Source organism: Barbus barbus (assembly GCF_936440315.1).
Source record: "Barbus barbus genome assembly, chromosome: 45".
Lineage (NCBI taxonomy): Eukaryota > Metazoa > Chordata > Actinopteri > Cypriniformes > Cyprinidae > Barbus > Barbus barbus.
The window spans coordinates 6868302-6888040 of record NC_136723.1 but is presented as its reverse complement, the minus strand read 5'-3'; the positions used below and the strand labels follow the sequence as shown (position 1 = coordinate 6888040).

The 19739-nt window shown below is 36.2% G+C and overlaps 1 protein-coding gene across 3 annotated transcripts in view; it reads left to right on the top strand.

The window, feature by feature from the left end:
• The window catches only part of LOC306864449 (rab GTPase-activating protein 1-like), an 88409-nt gene that overhangs the window by 22901 nt on the left and 45769 nt on the right, over positions 1 to 19739 (top strand). For all 3 annotated transcript variants that reach the window (XM_079408467.1, XM_079408466.1, XM_079408468.1), the window contains 7 exons: positions 928 to 1038; positions 1390 to 1456; positions 4389 to 4491; positions 5628 to 5797; positions 5977 to 6145; positions 6339 to 6432; positions 11860 to 12010. In XM_079408467.1, the coding sequence (XP_079264593.1) occupies positions 928 to 1038; positions 1390 to 1456; positions 4389 to 4491; positions 5628 to 5797; positions 5977 to 6145; positions 6339 to 6432; positions 11860 to 12010 (865 nt within the window). The remainder of the gene's footprint in view (positions 1 to 927; positions 1039 to 1389; positions 1457 to 4388; positions 4492 to 5627; positions 5798 to 5976; positions 6146 to 6338; positions 6433 to 11859; positions 12011 to 19739) is intronic.

The window sequence follows — 19739 nt, the reverse complement described above, 5'->3', positions numbered from 1 at the left end:
CTAGGTGTATGTGACTTTCTTCTTTTAGACAAATCCAATCGGAGTTATATTAAAAATGAAAAATCCTGGCTCCTCCAAGCCTTACAATGGGGTAAGCGGGTGTTTTTTGTTAACAGTTCAAAAGACGCGAAATAAAGTATCTGTAATAACACATGCCTCACACGGCCCCGGGGGGTGAATAAAGGCCTCCTGTAGTGAATCCATGCTTTTTGTAAGGTAAATATCCATATTTCAAATGTAATAAACATTTTTCTATCACTTCTGCCATCTGTGGTATGCGGAAGCCGTTCTGGTGGATAACGTAGGACGTCGGCGCGATTAGTGACAAACGCGGAGAGAGAACAAAACAAAACACCGGTCACAAATTAGAAGCACAAACCGAGGATTTGTAAAGAAAAATGATGGAGGATTTCGATATAAGCCAAGAGGAGACTGGTCTTCCTTTGCTAAAGTAAGGAAACTTTGCTCTTGTAAATAAACTCGTGAGACATATCTCAGAAGCGCGCGCGACTCATGCGCTTTATTTCACGTCTTCTCAACTGTTGACAAAAATCACCCTCTTACCCCATTGTAAGGCTTGGAGGGGCAGGCCAATTTTTAATATAACTCTGATTGGATTCATCTGAAAAAAGAAAGTCATATACATCTAGGATGCTTTGAGGGTGAGTAAAACACAGGCTAATTTTCATTTTTGGGTGAACTAACGCTTTAGTGGTTTTTAATAGCGAGAATAGGACCTTAAAATAAAGTGTGACCAAAATGTTTTACTAAAGTAAGGAGCGAATCCCCATTGAGAATAATGTGAATTCTCAGCTGTAAAATTTTGAGACACATAGGAAAAATGTCATCAAAATAACTAAATCTTTTGATTTTGAGGTGAAATCTGAACATGTGAGATTCACCTAAAACTCTCTTTGTGACCAACAGTGCCGTATCAAAGGACAAGGACAGACAGAGCTTCAAACTGCGGCCAGGCATGGACAAAAAGATTGTGATCTATGTCCAGCAGACGTCCAACAAAGAGCTGGCCATCGAGAGGTACGTGCTTTATCTCCACAGAGAGGATATCCTCATCCAGAAGAGCCTCGCGTCTCCCATTACAACCAATAATTCATTCATTAATGATAAACATGTGCTGAATTATGTCTTTTCTGCACTTAAGTGTTCCTTTCGGGCCATGAGAACATGTAGGATGGTTTTTCTCTGCGGTGACTGATGTTGTGTTGAACTGAAGCCAACCCTGCCTGAATGCACAGCTGTGCTTTTCTGTTTATATATGTTTTCTCAGGCTCTGCACGCGCAGATGGGTGTGTGGATATGCAGTTTTACAGTCGATATGTGTAGTTCTTGTATGGTTCTGTTGTAGTGAGGAACATGTTTGTGTTACAGGTGTTTCGGTCTGCTCTTGAGCCCAGGGAAGAACGTAAAGAACAGTGATATGCACCTGCTTGACCTGGTAGGTGATGGAAGACATACCTGCATCTCTAGTTTTGAATGAACTCCATTTATCTGTCCCTCTCTAGTACCTGCCTTACCTTTACTTCATCAATCAATCACTTTATAAAACAAATTACTTTATAAAATGAATATCTTTATACTTTATAGTATCCTAGATTTGAATGAAATTGCTCACAGTGTAGATCAAATATGTGTAGAAATATAGAAAATCTTAAAGGAGTTCAAAAACGTTCTAGCGCCACTCTGTAAAAAAAAAAAAAAAAGTCCTCTTAAATTTACAGTAAAAAAACAGCAGCCGTGGTTGCCAGAGATTCACTGTAAAAAGTACTGTGACGGTGTTTCAGGCATATTGGTGCCTTTATGTTTTACAACGTATATTTCATTAATTCATATAATTTAATCTACCAAAATCTACTGTTTAAAGACAAAAGACTGTCAGGGGAAATTAATTAAAAATTAACTAAACAACTAAAAGTACATTTTAATATACATTATTCATAAAAAAGTTAATGTAAGATGTAATCATATTTTGAGACTTTCTTGGTATGTTCTTTTACTGTTTTTCAACATAAATGAATACCATAAATTGTATAGTTTTTGCAAAAACAATTAATTTTACAATATTTTACAATAAAACTACATGTATTGTTCTGTGGTACAGTAACTAAAAGTTAACCAGTTAACCAATTAAAGGTTTTCACAGTAATATTATTCGTTTCTTAAAAGTTTTTACAGTCTACTGGAGCTGTATTTTAGCCGATAAAGGAAATTACAAAGAAAGAATAGTTATTCAACATTTAAAAAAATTAAGTGTGATGTTGAAATAATTTCTAATGTTAATTCACACATCTGAAATGTAAAAAATTGTTTATCTTTTTTTTTGAGCCCTGAGGGAAATAAAGATTGAGGCCTGCATCTTTAAACTTACTGTAATTTTGTGAGTTTAAATTTGTTTTTAATAAATGTAATTTAAAAAAAAAAAAAAAACAAATAAGGCCGTGTTCACACTTGGCGTCTTTTTTGACTAGAAAAAGTTGACGAGCGTTTTTTTTTTAATGAAAAACAAAGCTGGCAGCGTCTGTTACAAATAGCAGCTGAGAGCGTCTTTTGTTGTCATAGCAACAGCTGTCACAGTAGCCTAGCGCTGTGTACTGCAGAAATGTCAAGAAAGAGTAAAAAGTTGGCTCTTGCGTTGGCTTTTGAAGTTAACGGGAAAGAAAATGTCGATTCACAACGACGTTTGTGGGTGCACGACATTATACGGGGAAGGAACCAATATTATGATAGAGTTTTGTGCTCATATCATACAGCTCCTTGTGCTCCGAAACTAGTACGAGCAGTCTATCTACCGGCACCTTCTCTATTTTTCTTCTTGTTGTTATGGAAACGACAGATCTCGCTACTCGCTTGTAATTGGTCAGCTGTCAAAAAGGCGCTTGACGTAGGGCGTTTTTTTTCAGAAAAGTTGAAATTTTTTCAACTCGAAAAAACGCTCTGAGCTGCAGAAAAAGACGCCGGCGGTGGCGTTTTAAAAAGCGCTCAGGACTTTTTTGAAAACACGGTTTACTCCATAGGATTATAATGTAAAACAGACGCCGGCAGCTTCGAAAAAGAAGCCAAGTGTGAACACGGCCTAAGTCTGCAACCAAAATAATGTATACAGTTATGTAATTTCTAGACTCTGACCAAATCTGTAGACTTTTCCCTGCATGTGAAGAGTTAATTTGCAAAAACCGATAAACGGCACTTAAACCCTAAACACCTTTTGTCAAAAAAGCCGGTATTGTCCACTTTCAAGGCATCGTGAGCTCACGTTTTACTGCAGAAGCCGACAAGCGCCCTGTTGTTTTTGAATAGAAGCCGATAAGTCCACTTTAGTGAATCGCTATTTTCACTTTGAAAAGACGTGCTAGCTGAGAGGAGTTTTGTCAAAGCTGAATAAAAGTGATCGAGGATGGATCATTTCGACGACCTTGATGAACATGTGATATCTTCTTCTGGGCGAAAAAGGAAAATAAAAGCTGAAACATTTTCACGGAGCCTTGCAAAAGCAGCGCGTTACAATGATGAGGGAAAAGCTCTGTGTATTGTGTGTAATCACATCCATACAGTTCATGATCACAACAACAACGACGTTTGTCAGGCATCTACATTGTCATCTGAGGAGATTACAAAGATTAAACAAGTGCTTTTTTAAACTTTAACACATGAAATGTGGAGTTATCTGCTTTTGCCAAAAAAAGACTGTTGGAGTGATTTGCTTTTGCTATAAAACAAACTTTTAATGTGTATAAAAAAACATGCTTTCAATGAACTTTAATTTTGTAAATTACCTGTATTTTTTTTTTAATAATTGATACTTAATCAAAACAACCTAACTGCAGTTTGATTGATATTACTTGGAATGCGCAATAAAAAAAACGTGATTGCTGAAAAAAAAATTTTTTGCAAATGAACTCTTCATATCCTTCACTGATTATTTTGTAGAATTTTATCAATGACAGACAATCCATTTCTGTGGAAATTTGCATATCTTTCTGTGGCCAGTGACTGGGAAAGCTGGCATTAGGGTCAAGCAAGGATGCACAGGGTCAAACAGAAAACAAAATGCTTTTTCAGAAGTTAAAACGTGCCTGTAGCTCCAAAACTAATCTGTGTAACATTCATATTACCACAGAGTTGTGAAATGGCTTTGCTTGGCCCATGTGATGTTGTCATGGGTCTTGAAGTGTTGTTCTCCATCCAGTTAGTTCTGTAGACAAAGCCAACTATAAGCAGTTAGGATTTTGGCTGGGACTGTTGGTTAATTCACCATGAGGGAATCACAGCCGCAAACAAAATTTCTGTGAAGTCATGATTATGTTGGAATTTATTTTTGTTTTATGCTCTTTCTCTTGGCTCTTCTCATCTGCCCTCCACCCATCTGTTAGGAATCAATGGGCAAGAGTTCTGATGGGAAGTCTTACATCATCACAGGGAGCTGGAATCCCAACACTCCTCAGTTTCAGGCCGTGAACGAGGAGACGCCCAAAGGTACAGATCCATGCTCGTGCTCGGTTTGCAGACTGTGTTCCAAATCATTGTTTGAGCTCTTCTGATGCTGATTTTTTTTTGGGAATATTGTTATTCAAACCATGAGTGATTTGAAGAGGTACCATTTAGCTGTTGTGCTTAAAACATCTGTAACATTCTTCCAACTAAAATTAGACAGGCTCCAAATGTTCAGATTTCCCAAACATTCTATACACACAAAATGCATTTTTATTTAATAATAATAATGATAATAATAATAAAATAAATACAATTATAATAATAATTATAATTGTTGTTGTATAATTTATAATAATAATAATAATATTATTATTATTATTAACAACAACAAAATGTTGTTAATCATCATAATAATAATAATAATAATAAGAAGAAGAAATTTAACGATGCTTAGAGCTGTGTTTGATTTTGTATTTGAGGTATGAAAAGGTGCTATACAAATAAAGTATATTTATATTTCATAATATATTTCTCTGATTTTTTTTTAATACTTTGATCTGGATTCTATGTATTAAAGGTTTTATACAAATAAAGTTTTTTATCTATTTAATGATAATAATAATAATAATTATTATTATTATAATAACATTAACAATAATATATATATAATAATAATAATATATTTTTTAAGTTTCCCTGATTTGTTTTTAAAGTAATTTGATCTGGATTTTATGCATTAAATGTGTTATACAAATACAAATTAAATGCATTTTAAATTTGTTTTTAAATGTAATAATAATAATAATAATTGTTATTATTATTATTGCTATTATTAACAACAACAATGTTCAAACAACAATGTAATATGAATATCAATAATAATAATAACAATTTTAAGTTTCCCTGATTTTTTTCTTTTAAAGTACTTTGTTCTTGATTCAATGTAATAAAGGTGGTATATGAATAAAATATATATTTATTTAATACTTAGGCAATTGGATCCGATATATGATGTGCTATACAAATAAAATGAAAATATAATTTTTATTTAATAATTCTTCTTCGTAGACAAACTTGAAATCCAAAAAATGATTGTGAATGACATTACCCTCCACTAATATGAGAACGCTATGATGACCTGTTTGAACGTCTGCTATTCTTTTACTTGTATGACGCAGATAAGTTCATGTACATGACGACTGCGGTGGACCTGGTGATCACAGAGGTGGAAGAGCCTGTGCGGTTCCTGCTGGAGACACGGGTTCGAGTGTGCTCACCCAACGATAGGCTCTTCTGGCCCTTCAGCAAACGCAGTTACACCGAGACCTTCTATCTCAAGCTCAGACCGGTGAGGACGAGCTCAAAGCAGGGCCTCACTTTTCAACTGACTCATTTGCTAGAGAACCAAAAGTCTGTGCCTCAAAATCTTCATGTTTTGGCCACAATGTCACATTTTCGCTTTTGAGACAGCATTCACATTCAAAGTATGTAGCTCGGTATTTCACAGTACCTTCACTCTGCTCTCAGATGGAGAACAAGGAGAGGAAGAGCAACTCAGACACGCTGTATGAAGTGGTGAGTTTAGAGAGCGAGACCGAGAGAGAGAGGAGGAAGACCACAGCAAGCCCTGGCATCCTGTCGTCCACCTCTCACGGCTCTATGGTGCCCTCACCTCCTGAAGATGATGAGGAGGAAGGTGAGCGGCCCTCAGTTCTCATTCATATCATCATGTACATGACCTCAGGAGTTCTTCTTTAAAAAGTCCTGCAGCAATTCATGTGATTGTCATATGTGGAGATTTTTGAGATATTCTATAGATATGGAGATTTTACTGAACCCTAGAAACTGGTAACATTTCTCTCATTCTTTCTCTCTCACTATCCTCCCAGATAATGACGAGCCGTTGTTGAGTGGATCTGGAGACGTGTCTAAGGAATGTGGTGAAAAAATTCTGGAAACTTGGGGAGACTTACTGTCTAAATGGTGAGTGCATTGAAAACAAGTGGAAATGAAGGCTCAGGGTTTGAACCAGAAAAAGCTAGGGATAATCATTTTTGTTGGCAACCTGACTGACAACCGACACTCGTTTACCGATCATTAACTGTGAACCGACAAAATTAGAACGTTGAATTAGTTTTAAATTAAATTAGAACTTAGTGCATGCGCAAAGAGCAGCACAAACATCACATCATCAAGTTCAAGGAAACAGAGAAGGCAGAAAACACCCTGATTCTTTTCTTTATTTTACAAAAGCACAGTTTTGTTTTTTTTATGAGTATACACAAATAAACGTTAACCCTTTTTAGTTTAATACTGTCTTTTTCTTATCTATATGACCAAAAATGTGACCCTGGACCACAATACCATAAGTAGCTAAATGCCAAAAATCATTAGGATATTAAGTAAAGATCATGTTCCATGCAGATATTTTGTAAATTTCCTACCGTTAATTTATTAAAACTTAATTTTATTAGTAATATGCATTGCTAAGAACTTCATTTGGACAACTTTAAAGGAGATTTTCTCAATATTTAGATTTTTTGGCACCCTCAGATTGCAGATTTTCAAATAGTTGTGTCTCGGCCAAATATTGTCCAATCATAACAAACCATACACGTTCATTCATCTGCAGTTATGAACACGGTATCACGTAGCGTGTCAGTGAACTACGGCTCTGTGAGAAAGTCGGCTCACAGAACCGACTTTACTGACGAGATGCGAATGACAATCGCATGCGATTAATTGCACAGCACTAGTTGTTTATAACAAATTCCAATTTTTTTTTTACAATTGTTTACAATTATAAAATAAAAAATGGCACCATGTACTTTGTTCTATAATTGTATAGCTGTTTATATTTTCAGATTTTTATGTTTCTGAATACCGTAAAATTTTAAGGATTTGCTGCAAAGCAATTTTGTCTGAAATGTGTATATAGCGGAATTATTTATTATTATTTTTTAATCCATGAAGCAAATGCTTTAAAAACAGCTTGAAAGATGTTTTTAAAGGGATAGTTCATCCAAAAATGAAAATTCTGTCATTAATTACTCACCCTCATATTGTTCCAAATCCGTTAGACCTTCGCTGATCTTCGGAACACAAATTATCCTGATTTGACATCCTGATGTCACATGGACTATTTTACTGATGTTTCTGTTACGGTTCTGGGAACATTTCAGTTGTGTTGATGTCTATGGAGGGTCAGAGAGCTCTCGGATTTAATCAAAAATATCTTCATTTGTGTTCGGAGGTCTTACGGGTTTGGAACGACATGAGGGTGAGTAATTAATGACAGAATTTTCATTTTTGGGTGAACTATCCCATTAAATAACTTTTTATTATGACTTTTATTGTTAGCTTGAATGTAAAGCATTGTCATGACATTCATTCATTGTATTACAATTTGTAATGAATTTTTTTAGGCTAACCCGATCTCATGAAAGTGTGCATTGCACGATTTTCTGTTTCTATTTGGTGTTGTATTTATACACAGAAATTGACTGTGGTGTGCATACGCAATAGGTAGGATTAGGGGTTTTATGTATGCGAAAACTGCATATTATATGCACGGCAAAGCCAATTTCTGCGAATAAATAGTACGCCAAACAGAAAATCGTTCTAACACATTTTCATGAGATCGGGCTACTAATGTAGGAACAGTGAGAGAGCGGTTTAAACGAACGCATTTATTTTAAATAGAAATATTTTGTAACATTACAAATGTCTTAGCTGTCACTTTGGATCAGTTTAATGCATCCTTATTTGCTCTCATTTATAGAGTGTTAATTTTAGACCCTGACAAGCGACAGGTGTAAATTTATGCAGCTTTTTGCAGGAAAAATTAGACTTTGAGCCGCAATCCTGTTGTTAACAAGCCGTGGGTTGGATGCGAAGCTTGTGCAGATTCCTGTAGAGATGAATTGTTTCACATTAGCATGTGCACGTTTAGATTAGAGGTTGTCTTGTCTGCTTCTTTCTTCCTGACACTGTTGAACTGCTGCTGTATGCCTTTCTATGCAGGGAAGCGCTAAAAACATGCCGAAAATCAAGAGCTTCCCGTTCCAAACATTCTTTTTTTTTTTCTATTTCCCACCAAAACATATCTCTACACACACACCATTTCTAATTTAAGAACTCATTCATGGGAGGGAAATGAGAGAGATATTTTAATGTGGAGCACTAGAAGAGAAGGCTAGAGAGACTGGTGGGATGAGGAAATGGTCAAATTCAGATAAGGGTCTTATTACGATTATTTCCCGCTCCTATTACTCTTATTGTTGTTAATCAAAACCTCGAGATTAATTCAATTAAAAATGACAGGCTTGCGACTGTCTCTGCACCCTGAAGAACACAGCTGTGTCTTTGTGTGTGAGTTGTGCTCACATCTGCATCTTGTCCCTAGTTTTCCTCCTCTTTAAACCCTTGGTTTTCCTTGTTCGGAAGCTGAGATTTACAGTTGGTCTGTTTCTACATTAAATGACTTAATGTGCTGTGTATCAAGACCCTTGATTTAAAGACAAGGTATTTTTCAAACCACTTAACTTTTTAGCTCTAGTTTTTGTTCATATTTTTGTAGTTTGTGCCTTTGGCTCTGTAAGTGTCCTTCATAACTGAGTTTATGCTGAGTAATTGACACATCCTCTCTGCAGAACTGCTGTGATTCCTTCTTTTCTTTGCAAAATGGACAATAAATATGAAAACTACTGGCAGTGTAAATCAAATGTGTGATTGCTAAGGTGTTTTTATAGCACATTTCCAGGTGTTCTGGGTGGTTGCTTGTTGTCCTAAGTCAAAAGAAGATGATAATGTAATCCAGAAATTTAGAAATTGGGCCAAAAAGTGCTAGTTTGTGGGACGTTTGAGAAGAAGATAAGGTTTTACAGTGTATTTTTGGGCTGTCAAAGTCAACATGCTTACATTATATTTAACTTTATATATAAAATAAAACGCTTTCTATATATCTGTCTGTGTGTGTGTGTGTTTAAAACTTTTACTGAACAAAGCTGCTTTGAAACAATATTTTTTAAAATATTTTAATTATTTAGTAATATTTATATAAATGTAATCTGATATGTGTATATATATATTATTAATTTTTCAATTGAAAACATTTTTTCTTCAGGTTTATACTAATGTTAGTGCAGATCTGTAGAAAAAGATATGCTGTCCACTGAATAGATGAATATTATGTAAATAAAAGTACATTTTTCCCAAAATAAAATTATGATATTTGACTTTAGTTTACAGTTACTATTAAAAACATAATTGTAGAAACAACTACATTCAAATGCTTGGTGTCAGTAAGTCTTGCATTAAACTGTTTAAAAGTGACACTATAGACATTTACAATTCAAATAATTTCTGATCTTTCCTGAAAAAAGTATGACATAATCCATAGGTAAAATGAGTGACTGTTCGCTGTCTGAAGACCCCGTTGTTTGATGTTAGCGCTTCCTGGTTCAAGAACATTGGGTTTAAGGGACCGGTGCAGATTGCATTAATAAACACATTTGCTGTTTCCTACAACAAAAACTGACTCCACAGACTTTGTATTTGCAAAACACATGTCTCATGCTCATGACAGTATAATGTCATGTCATAAAAAGCAATGTGTTGCACTGAACAAAGTTCCTCTTATTGGAGGAAACAGTTTGCAGTAATAATCCCAATTGTGTTTGTCAGTTTTGAGTGATTGGCAGGATAATCAGTGGTAAAAATCCCTCAGGGAAACGGTTTGTGCATATTACAACACAGTGGAATTATGCACTTTCTTTTTAATCAGGAAGGAAAATGGGCACCAGTGACATTTAAGACATTCCATAAACAAATACAAATAAATGCTGGTAAACTTGCAGACCACATTCAGAGATTATGCCTCTAGCAGATTAAGATTGTTTTATATAAGCCTCTCCTTTAGTAAAAGGTCCTATGGAATAAATTACACACCAGAAGGTCACTTTTGTCTGTGTGTGGCAGGCCGAGTATCACTAATGCCATACAGTGTATATATGGTCTCGAGTAAGTCTTGGGGAAGCCTGTCAGGCTTGCCAATACTATGAAAGTCAGTAGCAGGATTATTGTAGTAAACTAAAATGGAAAGTATAATGCTAACAAGCAAACAAAAAATGTTACTTAATAAAATAAATGTTAAATAAGAAAAATATCAAAAAATGTATAAAAAAAAAAATTATTTCAACATTTCTCCTAAAAAAACAAAAAAATTCATAAATGAATAAAAATTATATAGACACACACATAAACAAAAACTACTAAAAATGCCACAAAAAAGACACTATCTTTAAAAATTACAATGAAAATGGAGAACATAAAATTCCAAATTTTCATTAAACTTATAGTGGAGCCCAGTATCTACATTGCACAAAAACATTTGAGAAATTCTTCTAAATATCTTCTTTTGTCTTCTGCATAATTTTACAATATGATTTTTGTTTTTTTTATAGATACCTGTTAATTCTGTTCACAGATATGCAGTGTTTTTTTCTTTAAGTTATATTTATGGGCTTTTCTAAATGCCTTTAATGCGATAGGACATTAGAGAGGTGACAGAAAAGCATTGGGAGAAGAGAGGGGAGTGGGATCGGCAAAGGACAACGGGACGGGAATTGAACTCTGGTCGCCGCGACTGCAGTTGTGCTATATGTCAGCGCATTAACCATGAGGCTATCAGCATGGTGTCTGCAGTGTTTTTGGCCATATTTAGGAAAATAGTGTACAGGTGCAGTGTGCACAGGCTAAAAGGTACAATATTGTCAATAATGTAGCATGTATGAAACGGCGCACATAGAAGTTAATTTAAACCAAGCAGCCTTCCATTGGTCAATGCAACCAACTTGAACTCGTTGCAAAATCTCATGGAAATCTTCTTCCCTCATGCGAAATTTCAATGGAAATGACTGGATTTCACTTGTAAAAGTTTGCCAAATGGCATGTCTGAACCTGTGAAAAAAGGTGGAAAGCATACAAATCACATTTATTTTGTGTTAAAGGATTAGTTCACCTAAAAATTGTAATTCTGTGATTAACCTCATGTCGTTCCAAAACTGTAAGACGTTAGTTCATCTTCGGAACACAAATTAAGATATTTTTGATGAAATCCAAGAGCTTTCTGACACTCCATAGACAGCAATGCAACTACCACGTTTAAGGCCCAGAAAGGTAGTAAGGACATCGTTAAAATATCCCATTTGACATCAGTGGTTCAACTGAATCCCAGATGCGCTACGCCTTGTTTACAAGTAGAAGAATGCACACGCTTACGTCATGGTATTCTTTTTGCACACAAAAAGTATTCTTGTAGCTTCATAAAAGTATGGTTAAACCACTGATGACTATTTAAATGGAAGTACTGCAATTAATTTATAACCATGAGTTGTAATGTTTCATCAGGCATCTGAACCTGGCTGTGCGACCCAAACAGCTACCGGCTCTGGTGCGCAGTGGTGTCCCAGAGGCCTTGAGAGGGGAGGTGTGGCAGCTACTGGCCGGATGTCATAACAATGACCATCTGGTGGAGGAGTACCGTACACTCATCACTAAGGTAGGCTTACAGTTACCATCCTCCACTTCTGTGCAGCAGAGGCACATTTGATCACATAAGGCAAAGCAAAGGATTGACTCTAATGCATCTTCTCCATAATCAGTGGATCAAAAATTTTGATCATATATCTCGATTAATTATTCATATATTTGTTTTTTTTCAATCTCTAACCTTAAAGTAGGCCTCAGGCCGTCTGACCACCAAAGCGTTTTTTTTTTTCCCCTGAGTCTAGTGTATTTTTTCAGTTGTTTTCAATGGGAGTGCTGCATATGTAAAACATGTATGCGTCTGTTTCACGCTAAGCACCGCGCTAAGTGAAAGTGAAGTGACATACAGCCAAGTATGGTGACCCATACTCTGAATTCGTGCTCTGCATTTAACCCATCCAACGTGCACACACACAGCAGTGAACACACACACACCGTGAACACACACCCGGAGCAGTGGGCAGCCAATGCTGCGGCGCCCGGGGAGCAGTTGGGGGTTCGGTGCCTTGCTCAAGGGCGCCTCAGTCGTGGTATTGAGGGTGGAGAAAGCGTTGTACATTCACTCCCCCAATCTAATCACAGTGAAGAAGGGGCAGGACAAATGACACACCGACACCACATCCTACTGAACAACAATAGAGAAGTTAATATTGCTTGTCTCATGTAGTATTAATGTCTGTACCAGATGGCACCCACAGACTACCACAATAGTGATATGAGAAGTAATGCTTAAAAAAGCATTTAATTTGTGATGAGTCTGCCACGCTACACATTCTGTATTATAGTAAACAAAGCATTTCAACTGAAAGAAACGTTTTGCCTCTGAAGTGCTCTCAAATGCACAAAGCTAGCTGTTTTGAGAAAAGTACATGGCATTGTTTTTTACGCTTTGGAGGACACAGAGACAGTTCACCCAAAAATTAAAATTTGCTGTTATTTTTACTCACCAACAACAGATCCATGTTGGACAAAGAAATGTTTAACCATTTACTGCGTTTTAAATAACGACAATATTAATTATATTCATTTTTGTCTTGTGGGACAGTGAAAATGCCATATCACGTCAACAACCCATATATTTAAGAAAAAAAATAATGTTTATATATTAAAGGTATTTATATATAATATAAATATATACATGTAAATATTTTCAAAATAAACACTGAATGTGTGTCTTTATATATAAATAATAAATATACACTGTACACACACACACACACACACACACACACACACACACACACACACACACACACACACACACACATATATATATATATATATATATATATATATATATATATATATATATATATATATATATATATATATATAAATAAATCTAAATATAACAAAAACATTTATTTTGGATGCGATTAATCATTGCCCAGCACTTTTTACTTTATATGCTTTAGACATGGTATCAGCTAAAAATCTTCTCTATGCGTTCTACTGAAGAAAAAAGTTAGCAACGTCTTGGAGTAAATTAACAGCAATTTTTCATTTTTTGGGTGAACTATCCCTTTAAACGTTTACGAGTAACTTGTCCCGCACTATTTGTGTTGTAGATATGAATGATACCTAAAAACCAGCATGTTGAGGAGAGATGTTCTATTGTCTGACTTTTTAATTTTGGTTGATTAAATTCCTGTCAGAAAGTACATTGTAATAAATGGCAAGAGTATCACCAATATTTTTAGAAGAGTTTACCAGGTAAAGAATATGCATGTGTTTGTGTATTTGCAATATGCTGATCACTTGCAGAAATATTCCTGTAGCAGCGTCTTTTTCCGAATATAGGCTGAAACAAAATATTGACCACTTTATTAGACTCATATGTAGTCCAGAGGGCACAGGACATTTTGGAGAAAGGATAGGGGTGGGGATCAGTGCATGTTGCAAGCCAAACTCAAACCTTATCCAAATGAACACCACAGCTCAATGCATCATGGCTCCAACAAGCATTTTTTGCACAATTCTATTCACAGAACAAATTTTTTTAGCCTTAGATTTAGTGCATATTTTTGCTTAATATGACCAACAAATGCCCATTCAGATATGAAAGGCCATCTTTCAAGTTTCTAAAGAATTTGGTTTGGACATCAATACAGAGTTTCTTGGACAAGGCTGTACTTATGTCTCCACTGTACAAGGCTGGAGAGAGTGCATATGACACACTATCGTAATACTCTGCATTACTTTGTTTGGATAGAAACAATCCAGAGTTCCTGAGAGCCGCTCGATAGTCTAGTAATGGCAGACGCATTTTATATGATTAGCAGTAGCATTGGATTGCTAATGGCTAAGTAAAGTGTATTACAAAGCAGGACTCGAGTACAAAGAGTTGTTTTCTTTCTCAGACCTCATTGTCTATTCAGAGCATGGACATGTAAATGTAATGTGACTTTTTTTAATTGCATTTATTGATTTATTTTTTATTATGAATTAATGCAGATGTTATCTTTTGTGTGTTGTGAACTTTCAGTTTTTCATTCTGGAGTGGTGATTCTGTGCATCCTTCACTTTAGAGAACATAAATAAACAAGCAGCAGCATCATATATTCGCTACAACTTCCCGTTTATCAATTCTGCATGCAAACTCTGTACAGTCGTGCTACTTGACCCCTTGTTTTAACCCGAGGGAGGCATGTCAATGTACTGTATCTTGTCAATCATTTCACTATGTCCCCAAGGTTCCTCACAGTGGTTGGGATATTTTCATGAAAACAGGAGCTTTTACCGTGCTGAAGTCTCGGCCTTTTCCCAAACAACATTCAAGAGCACTATTCTCAGAAAGTAGTCTGCGCCTTAATGTGATTTGTCTCTAATGTGAAAGCTGGTTGTCCCTCGTTAAGTTTGCTCTTGAATGCACTTTACAAGGTTTATTGTGGCTTCCTTTATCCTGTGTGACTAGAAAAGGCTTGAACTTCACCCACTGGGCGTACGTCAAGGGATGTTCACACCAGCAGTGATGGAAGTGAACGTAATTCATGCATTTCTAGAGAGAGATGGTGATTTGGAGCAGAATAAGTGAGGCAACTATCAAAGTGATTCAAAACAAAGCATTACAAACTGCAAAATGGAAACAGTTTATGTGGAAAATGCTTATCTAGTAGAAAAAAAATCATCTTTCCTTTTCCTGGAATCCATTTTGCTACAAATATGTGTATATATATATATAGTGGCGCAAATGTAATTATGAAATACATTAAAAATAAGTAAATATGACTGGTAAGACATATTTAATGCTGGTAATTGGCAGGTGTAGCAAAAACTTGTACATTAATAACACTAACAGGTTCCTGAAACATCCATGGAACAGCCATAGCCGTATTGGGGCAAAGGCTTTTTCTGTTAGTTAAGCCACATGCTCACAGTGTTTTCACTGGGCACGGCCATGTCAGCTGTCATTATGTAAAGAAAACATCCCACAGCACTGAGGTCCCAGGTGGCTACAAGATGTTCCTCTCTCCCACCCACCCCAAAGTCCAAATAAACTTGATTTACACACTGAGATTGTTAGGACAAAAGCCGTGCTGAGCAGCTCCTGCACGTATAGGTTTGTTTCTTAAGCCATACCGAGCCAAACAAACCCACTTTTGTATCACCAAAGTCCTTCTTTAGAGAATGCTGCCAGAAGAAGAAAGAGCTTTTACAGACTTTACTTTTAGACAACAACGACACACAGACTAATAAGATGAGAATACGTTTTTGTATTTAAGTTTCCGAGTTTTTGTAAATACAAAAATACAAAACTTAAACTCGTTCCTCGTTCATCTCTATTATGTCAAAGTTTTGCATGTCTTGTACACAAAGTTTCATTGCATGAAAACAGAACAGTATGGTGTAACAGTAAATAATATCCATGAAAATGTCCTGATCCAAGACTGGCAACGCTGAAGACCGGCACATGTTTATGTAGTGATCCAGAGTTATCATTTGTGTTTAAGAAGAATTGTTCATGACAAGAGCAGGTTTTGCCAGCTCTTGCGACACATGGAGTTGAATGAATACTGTGAATACTCAAAGATTTCTTTGTTTGGGATTTAGGAAAAAACGCTTGTTTAAAAAAAAAAAAAAAAAAAAGATGGTCTGGAGTTTTCTCTGGATGGTCAAATCCACAGTGTGGCACCGATTAAGTGAGGAGTACTTTACTTAGAAACCATCACCAGCTTCCTAGAAATAATCAGGGTTTTATATTATATTGTATATGCCATTTTATAGCGTATCCTAAAACTTTTCCCGTCTGCCTCTAAGAGCATGCAACTTTGGATTTGTTATAATATCAACATAATGCTCAAAACTGAGTGCTTTATCAAGCAAAACTCTTTAAACTCATCGTCAACAGAATAAGAAAAAAAACATTTATCCTTTTTGCCATTCATATTTTCTCAAATTTTACATTTTTTAAATAATTATATTGTATGAATAATAAAGCAGTATTGATTTACAAATTTAGAATGTATTATTTTATTGCATACTAATATTTTCAACCTGATCTCACAGCAATTCGTATTTTGTACGACAAATTCGTACTAATTACTTTGTTTATCACTCGTACAAATTAATACGTTTTTTGCTAAATCGTACGTAGGTCGTATGAATTCATCCGATTTATCCACCACGTAAAATACGTATGAATTGGTCGTGAGATCGCGTTGGTATTTTATTTAATCTTCTCATAAAAAACACTATTTTTACATGCATTGTATTGTTTTTAGTATTGCTATATTTCCTTGCACATGCTCTATTATTAATGGAAATTATACAGGACAGACCTTACTGCAACCTTCGCTAAGCTGACTCACAGATAGCCTTTATAGCGAGGCCTCGATGAAAGGTCTTGTTTCCACTCATCTAGTTATCACAGACCTGCACTTTTCACCGTCTGCCATCCTAGCGCTCTAAACTCTGATAGAAGAGGGCTAAAATGATCCCTCATAGGCTTTGAGTGAAAGCTACACACCGCAAGCCACACATTCCTCTCACATTGCGTAATTAGTAATTAATTAGTTTTCTTGATCTTCTAGCCAATTCAGAAGCTGCAGCTGTCACCTTAAATATATATATATTTCTTTCAATAATGACAGATGTTGAACCAGGAAAGTTGTGAACTTTTTTTTTGTAACAACAAATGCTCTCTATTTTCCTTATGCTTTTCTTTGTACGTGCGTGTTTGTGGTTGATGCCTGGGAACCATGGTGATTAATTTCTTAAAAGTGTCGCACAAAGAATAGCCATGCTCTCAGAGTTTTGCCATTGTGTTTAATTCAATGGAGGCATTGACGGCCCACATTTCTATTTTGAGTTATCACGGAACTGGCAGGCTGCTCTATAGTTGAACGCTTACGGCAAGTTAAGCAACAAAGTGACATTGATGAAACAGTCTGTCTCCGCTTCCAATAAACATTTTAGTGAGAAATATAGAATTTCCATTGTTTTGACAGACAGGCCTCCCTCTGAAATATCTGGGCCAAATGGCTGGATTAAGATAAGTGACATAAGTAACATCAGGACTGGAGTGATGACTAGTTTTACTGAGCGCCTTCACCTTTTCCATGTATTACTCAAGTACTACCACTCTTTCAAACCCCAATGACTTTTCATTTATTTACACTTGTTGCCATGGAAGTGACAGGTACAGTACCAGTGCTGTTAAAATGTGAGGTTTATAAAAATGACAGATGGTTGGGTGTGAAATTACTCAAAAGATGATGTTTGGAAAAATGTCTGTGTAGTTTTTGTCCATACACTGAAAGTCATTGTGGTTCAGTGTTGTTTTAGACCCCACTGGTGTTCATTGTATGTACAAAAACACTTGAAACGCTCTTCACAATATCTTCTTTTGTGTTCCACTAATTAAGAGAACAGGTTTGGAATGACATGAAGTCATAAAATAAGGAGTAAATGATGACCGAACAAGGATTTGTGAGTGAACCTCCCTTTAATAAATTAGGGTAGTGTTGTCACGATACCAAAATTTTGACTTCGATACGATACCTGACTAAATAATATCTCAATACTACTACTGAACCAATACCAAGATAAAAACATAAAACAACAGGAAAAGTAACTGAATAAGCTAAAAGGATAAGAGGGCATGAGCTGGGGTGGGAAATTTGGCCAAAATCTTATTTCATGATAGGATCACGATAATTTCTATCATGTAGTGATTTTTGTTATTTTATCTTTATCTACAATAAAACTAAGACACAAATGAAATTGTTTTTAGGTACAGTAGGTCTATTGAACAGTAGGATTCAAGTAATACAGAAACTGAATAAAGTAATCAAAATATAAAAGTGAAGCACTGTATGAATTAAACATTCATACATTTATCCTTAATAAAGCTACTAAAGGTAGTCAAGATCAGCGAGTGATTTTCTTTTTCTTTTGTTGTTTGATTAACATTATAGATACAAACAGCAGCAGGAATATAATTCTGTTGTCACTTTACGAGATGCATGGATCCAATATATCGATACACGTGTTTTCTTTCTCAGCTGTTTGCGTTCACTTTAGTCATAAGCCAAGACAGTTGATGCGAGAAAAAAAAAATTGTGAAAGAGGTCTGAAATTGAAAGAGTCCTTTGTCAAGGTTTATTTAGCTTAAAATGTCCAGTATTCATGCATGGTTGATTTTGCTGCTGAACAGACCAGTTGAAGATTTAGGCTAAGGTGGATCAGCTTTAAGTTGGTCCCAACATGCTTTAAACCAGTGGTTCCCATTCCCAACCATGTTCCTGGAGCCCCACCAACACTGTACATTTTACATGTGTCCTTAATCAGACACTCTTGATTCAGGTCATCAGTGCATTAGTCGAAACTTCAAGACCTTAAATGGGACAATGGACAAAAAATGGGACAACAGAACATGCAAAATATGAAGTGAAGTGACATACTACCAAGTATGGTGGCCTACTCTAACCAGTAGGCCACTTCCCAAATATGCAGTGTTGATGGGACTTTGTGTTTTAAGTGACTTTGCAAATGCAATCAACTCAGTAATGCACTGCAAGCTGGCATAGACTCTGCAGTCAGTCCCCATTCATATGGCTCTAGTTCCTGTTATTGTTAATCGAATATTAAATTGTCTGCCATTGACATGGTAAGCATCAGATTTTGGATCCTTGGTTCACTCTGCACCCATCTGCGCACCCGAGCATGTTTGTCAGGCTGCATTTCTTTGGCTCATACTATTACCAGATGTTCCAGTGTCCATAAACACAGACGCAGAGGTCAGACATACACACAGATTTCTCTAGACACTCCTCACACACCACCCCATGCGGTGAATAAAAACAAACGGCTAACACAAAGCCTGGCCTGTTAGTCTGCGGCAGCCTGCACCTCTTCTCACTTCAAGTCCCGGCATTCTAAACACATCGCAATAAATATCCGTCTCTGCACCAGGCGTGACTGAACAAAATAGGGAACAGATACTCTCGAGCTTCATTGTGTTCAATAGAAGACCTTTTAATGTGGCAAATAGTAGCTTACTTGTCTGTACAAAAATAGCTTCGCTGCTCTGTAGGGTTAATGTCACACTGAATGGTCTAGACCCAGGGGATTGTGCAGGGTTTATGGAGGAAGGCTGTGGGTGGTCTATACAGCAGGATTCTGGCTGGTTTCTGCCACAGCAGCGATGTCCAGGCTTGAGAGTTGAGAGTTTGGCTGACTACTGATGTAAAGCTGCTGTCTCACTATATGAAGGGATGTTGATACGTGCTGTAGAGGCAGAG